This window comes from Gossypium raimondii, chromosome 3, assembly GCF_025698545.1.
Source record: "Gossypium raimondii isolate GPD5lz chromosome 3, ASM2569854v1, whole genome shotgun sequence".
NCBI lineage: Eukaryota > Viridiplantae > Streptophyta > Magnoliopsida > Malvales > Malvaceae > Gossypium > Gossypium raimondii.
Window position 1 is genome coordinate 62386854 of NC_068567.1, and position 6132 is coordinate 62392985.

General features: G+C 34.4%; 1 protein-coding gene across 1 annotated transcript; it reads left to right on the forward strand.

Annotated features, from left to right (window-relative positions):
• Nucleotides 1–785: 785 nt before the first annotated feature.
• On the forward strand, nucleotides 786–5416 carry LOC105795445 (glycerol-3-phosphate acyltransferase 9). Its single transcript, XM_012625065.2, has 12 exons — nucleotides 786–993; nucleotides 1092–1149; nucleotides 1378–1496; nucleotides 2007–2106; nucleotides 2374–2469; nucleotides 2641–2737; nucleotides 3198–3285; nucleotides 3359–3455; nucleotides 3550–3635; nucleotides 3747–3866; nucleotides 3993–4091; nucleotides 4651–5416. Exons 1-12 carry the CDS (start codon nucleotides 869–871, stop codon nucleotides 4697–4699), a joined length of 1134 nt encoding a protein of 377 aa, XP_012480519.1. The 5' UTR covers nucleotides 786–868; the 3' UTR covers nucleotides 4700–5416.
• The last annotated feature ends 716 nt before the right edge of the window (nucleotides 5417–6132 follow it).

Genomic DNA, 6132 nt, shown 5'->3' on the forward strand with positions numbered 1-6132 from the left:
AATTTATTGGAGTTACTCTACATTTCTTATTAGGGTCTCACTTTATATACAAAAATTTTCCTCTATCCTAATGTGTCACAAATTACTTTATAGTTAGAGCCTTAGCAAGCAAATGGCTCATACCAGTAGGTCTAAGTAGGGTGGCAACGTTGGCGCTATGATGTGTATAGGGCTCTTCGAGTTGGACAATATTGTTTATTGCATGCGGCCTACTTGATCATGGATAAATTGCATAAATCCCATCTAGAATCTTGTCAAACTTGTATACTTGTCAATCAAAGGGTTGACCTGACAAGGTGCTCCCAAGGAAGGAATCATCGTGAGAAGTTGTCATAGAAATCTAATAGATAGTTCAACTGATTTAATAATTTTTATTATTTTTAATTTTTTTTTAAATTTGAATTATTTATTTAAGTATTATTGATTTGGTAGTTGAATCGAGAATTAATGGTATGATCTATTTTAACCATGAGTTCAATTATTAAAATACTAAATATGACACTCTAATATTGTATCACATCATCACTTGAAAGTTTATATAATTTTTAAATTTTAAGTGATGATGTGACATTTTAAGATTATATTACATCATTAAATTTTTATATTTTTCAAGTTCAAGGATGAAAATGGATTTAGTTGTGAAGTTCAGGTGCTAAAGTGAACAAAAAACAAATACAGATATCAAAGTGAACATAGTTACTAAATTTAGGGGCCAAAAGTTATATTATCCCAAATGTTTGTTTTATCGATATTATCGAAAAAAAAAACAAGCCTCGAAAATCAAACAAATCCCAACAGTCAATTGCAAACACAACAACCAAAACACACTGAACGAAGGCAAAAAAGAAGAGAGAGAGCGAAGAACCAAATGAGCAGTGGTAAAGGAGGGGAGCTGATCCCATCAAGCTCCGAATTGGACTTGGATCGACCCAACATTGAAGATTATCTCCCTTCCGGATCCTCCATTCACGAGCCCCTCGGCAAGCTTCGCCTGTAAATTTCACTCCTCCCTCAACCCATCTGTTTTTTCTTTCTAATTTCTCTTAAAAATCACTTAGTCACATTATTTAGGGCTTTTGATTTGGTTTCAGATGCGATTTACTCGATATTTCTCCTACTTTAACTGAAGCTGCTGGTGCCATTGTTGATGTGAGCTCTTTGTCCCTCAATTTTCATTTTTAGAACTTCTGCATGTTTATAATAATTGACGAAAGCAACTGATTTTTTAATATCAACATGCATGCTATATATTTTTTATTTGAGTGGGAGTTACATTTGAAATGTATACTAACCGTGATGTTTTGATCTTGATCTTTTAAGTATATGCTCAAAAATTTTCATGATTCACTTGATTATAGCTGTGCGATTGATGAGCAGGATTCGTTCACGCGATGTTTTAAGTCGAATCCTCCCGAACCGTGGAACTGGAATGTGTATTTGTTTCCTCTTTGGTGTTGTGGTGTGGTAATCCGATACTTGATTTTATTCCCTGTGAGGTTAGCTATTGAACTTCTCGAAAGTAACATTGAATTGTTTGATGCGTGATGGTTAATGTTTGAATGAAAGTTTACTTTATGTTCGTTTTCGAGGTTAGTTAGGTAGTGTATTATGGAACTGAAATGTGTATTTGCTTCCTCTCCGGTGTTGTGTGGTAATCCGTTACTTGATTTTATTCTCTGTGAGGTTAGCCATTGAACTTTTTCATAAGTAACATTGCATTGTTTGATGCATGTTGGTTCATGTTTGAATAAAAGTTTACTTTATGTTTGTTTTCGAGGTTAGTTAGGTAGTGTCTCATAGTTGTGGTGTGGTAATCCGGTACTTGATTTTATTCTCTGTAAGGGTCAGCCATTGAACTTCTCAAAAGTAACATTGCATTTTTTAATGCATGATGTTTCATGTTTGAATGAAGTTTACTTTATGTTCGTTTTAGAGGTTAGTTAGGTAATGTATCATATGATGAAATACTCATGTTTCTGAGCTTCCATTGTGCTGTTAATATGCAGGGTTATAGTTTTGACAGTAGGATGGATAATATTTCTGTCATGCTTCATCCCTGTACACCTCCTACTCAAAGGGCACGATAAGTTGCAAAAAAATATGGAGGTGTGAACTTTATGCATTTCTAGTTTGTGCAGCTTTTACATCTCTGTTGTCTCTTTGTATAAGTGTACACTTGTGTGTGTGTGGTGGTTTCATATCATTAAATATGAGGAATGAAAAGCTTTAAAATTCTAAAGAGGCTAGTTTTAGCATTTCATTTGGGATTTTCTGTATCCTACTAGCAAGGTTGTGCATTACATGTATTTCTAGTAGATTTACCGCATGCAATGTTTATGCCCCAGACTTGGTTCATTATATTTTCTTTTGCAGAGGGCTTTGGTGGAGTTAATCTGCAGCTTCTTTGTTGCATCCTGGACTGGAGTGATTAATTACCATGGGCCGCGGCCTAGCATGCGGCCCAAGCAGGTTTAGCTGACTCTTTTTTTTGCATTCTGTAGTCTTCCTTGTTCCCTCGTCTGTATATCTAATTTACTTTAATTTTTATTTCGTTTGGGTTCTGCTCTGTTACTGCAGTACACCTTTAGGATGTGTGCCTTTGGAAATTAAAATGTATCTTTCCTACAATGAATTGAATAGGTGTTTGTGGCCAATCATACATCTATGATCGATTTCATCATATTAGAACAGATGAGTTCATTTGCTGTCATTATGCAGAAGCACCCTGGATGGGTTGGTAAGTAGTAGTGCAAACGCTTAAGATGGTGTTTATTGATTTTAATGTTGCAATTGATTCTTGATCAGCTGATATTTCTATTTCTGTTTCCATGAGCTTCAAGGTTTTATGGCCATTCCATAAACCATTACTCTTATAGTGCTAATCACCCTCTTATTCAGAAATATGTTTAGTGCCTAGTTGTTAGTGACATAAAACTGCATGTCCTTGTTTTGTAGTTTAATAGTTTCCATGATGCCTGTTATGGACTAAATTTGGTGATAACTTTAAAGTGAAAAAATTAAAACGGATATGCTTTAAAAGTTACGATGCAGCTTTTTATATTTTCATGAAAGAACACAATTCCAAGTGCTCTGCTGTTTTTGCTTTCACGAAAATAGATTTTGATGATACTGTTGAAGGATTATATTTTGCCTGCAATGAGAATGAAATAATCTATTTGATTTCTTTCTACATTTAGGACTACTGCAGAGCACTATTTTAGAGAGTGTAGGATGTATTTGGTTTAACCGTACTGAGGCAAAAGATCGGGAAACTGTAACAAAGAAGTAAGTTCAATCAGAATAGGGAAATTATTTATATCAATATATTTTCCCGTTCATGTAAACTTGTTAATTTCAGGTTAAGGGAACACAGTCAAGGTGTTGACAATAATCCTCTTCTCATATTTCCTGAAGGGACCTGTGTAAACAATCAATACAGTGTTATGTTTAAGAAGGTATAGCTGTTAGTATTTGGGGAGAGCTGCTCTCAGTGTTCCCTTCTTACGCATCCTTCGTCTTTAACTTCTTGGTTTCTCTGATGATGTTTAGGGTGCATTCGAACTTGGTTGCACAATTTGCCCGATTGCAATAAAGTACAACAAAATTTTTGTTGATGCATTTTGGAATAGCCGAAAGTAAGGAATTAATCACGAATGTTTACCTGTTCCTATGCATAACTAGCATTAATGCATTGTGTTGCGGTTTGTGATACCTGTGGTATCTTACCAATGTTGCATGTCCTGCAGGCAGTCCTTCACAATGCATCTGTTGCAGCTTATGACATCATGGGCCGTTGTTTGTGATGTGTGGTACCTTGAGCCGCAGAATCTAAGACCTGACGAAACACCAATTGAATTTGCAGAGAGGTAACTAAGGATGCTGGTTAACACACTTAATTCATCTCTTATTGTTAATACGCACAAAGTCTGGCCTTTATATCATTTTCTAGAAAGCAATAGCTTTGATTCAGTCAATATCCTTCTATCATACAGGGTCAGAGACATAATATCCGTTCGAGCAGGTCTTAAGAAGGTTCCATGGGATGGTTATTTGAAGTACTCTCGCCCTAGCCCCAAGCATAGAGAGCAAAAGTAAGACAATCCTCTCCTATTCCTTCCCCTCTTTCCAGGTTGTGGTAAAATCTGATATATTTAGAACTCCATTGTATTTCACATAGATGACACTAACTAATGTTTAATTTTCCCTGTAATGCATATCACATTTAAGTGCATAGACACATGGACCATCTTAAATGGTAGTTGGAACTATGAGGTTATTCTTGGTAGTTCATGGTACTGTCCTTATTAATGCCACAGATATATCTTTTGATGCATCTGAAATAATGTATCCACATGGCTACAATTTGGTCCCTTGTCCTTGTTAGCCTGCTGCCTACCCTTATATTTCTAGTCCTTGACTTACTCAAGAGGCACCCTTTTTCAGTAACTTTTTCACTATATCGTAAACATAGACTACTTTTTCTTTGTACTGAATCGGTTATTAGTTATTAGTTGCCGTGGTACGAGATATTATGCACAATGCTGTTTATTATTTAGTGTTAATGCTTTGAATTGCTGAGCTGGTTTTTGGTTTGGGGTTGGTGTCTAGAACTAAGAATGGTACTCTAAATGGATGATTTTGCACTTGCAGACAACAAAGCTTTGCCGAATCGGTGCTTCGGAGGCTGGAAGAAAATTGATACCATAAACACACATTTGTTTCGTTTGTTGAGTTGCCATTATCTAGATAATGATTTAGGCCCTGTCGGCACACCTTGATGTCTCATTTGTTGAATGCTTTATTTTTGTATCAAATCTTAGAATTAGAATGAGTTGGTAATTTGTCTAGTTGTAGGTTTCTTTGTGAAATAACATAAGGCTAGTATTGCTGATTGAGTCTTAGTTCGGTTGTCATTATTGTTGCTGCAATAACCGGTATTACTAGTTGGTAATTTTGGTCATATTGAATTCTGTTGAGGGGGTTGGCTCTCTTTTAGGAGGAGTTTTTGAAGTGTCGTCTGCTGAGTGATTGATCAGATCCTCAAACAGTGGAGGTATTGTGCCCGGGATGTCTATGTTTGGTTTTAGTCTGGGTTTTGTCTCTCGTAATTCGAGAAGAGCCCAAAGCGGTACGTGGAGTTTAGAGAGCGCTTAGTCGCATTCTAAAGCATTTCCTTGGTGGATTAGCTCTCTCATCAGATTCCATGACTCCCTTTGGGCTCTTCTTAGAGTAGGGAGATAAAACTTGGGGTTAAAATCGAGTATAGACACGCCGGGCATAATACCTTCACTATTCGATGGTCTGATCGACTGTTCAGTGAACAACAATTCAAAAACTTCTCCCGAAAGAGAATAAAACCCTCAACAAGTTCCTTTGAATATTTTAGTAAAAAATTGAGTTTATATCTTTGAGTTCATTTTATATATTTGTTTATTTAGGTTTCTTTGTCATTTTCTGTTTTTTTCCTATTAAACCATTCGACATCATTTGAATATATTTGTTTATATAGTAAAAATGAATTAAATTAACATTCTCGATTTCAACTTAAATTGTTCCGAATTTGTGTTTGAATGGAGATTTCTTTATTATCAATAAAAACATATATTGAAAGGTATATTAAGACTCTTTCTTGTTTAAAATTTAAATTGATATCTAATTTTTAAGTAATTTAACTGAATTTTAAAAATTTCAGTTTTGTACCATTATTTATTATTATTTTTAGTTTGAATGTGACGTGTGGAATATTTTAAGGGTAAATTACATCCAAACTCACTAAATTAATACTATGTTTACATTTTGACTATTAAATTTTAAAAGTTATAAAATAATCATTGAATTATTCAAAAGTTTTCATTTAACTCATTGAATAATTTTGACATTTTTATTTAAGTTATTGGATTGATTTGATTTTTTTAAAGTCCTATTAGTGAGCTCTAAGCAATAATTTGACAATTGGTACGTTATCAACAAGTAGAAGAACATATTTTATATCTAAGTCGATTTGACAATCAATGTTAAAGATCGAAGAAGAAAACCATATATATAAATTTTGGTTTGTAGAATCATGTTATTCAAAACAATTTCATAAAAAAAAATGAACTATAGAAAAGAAGGGAAAGAAGAGCTTTTGAT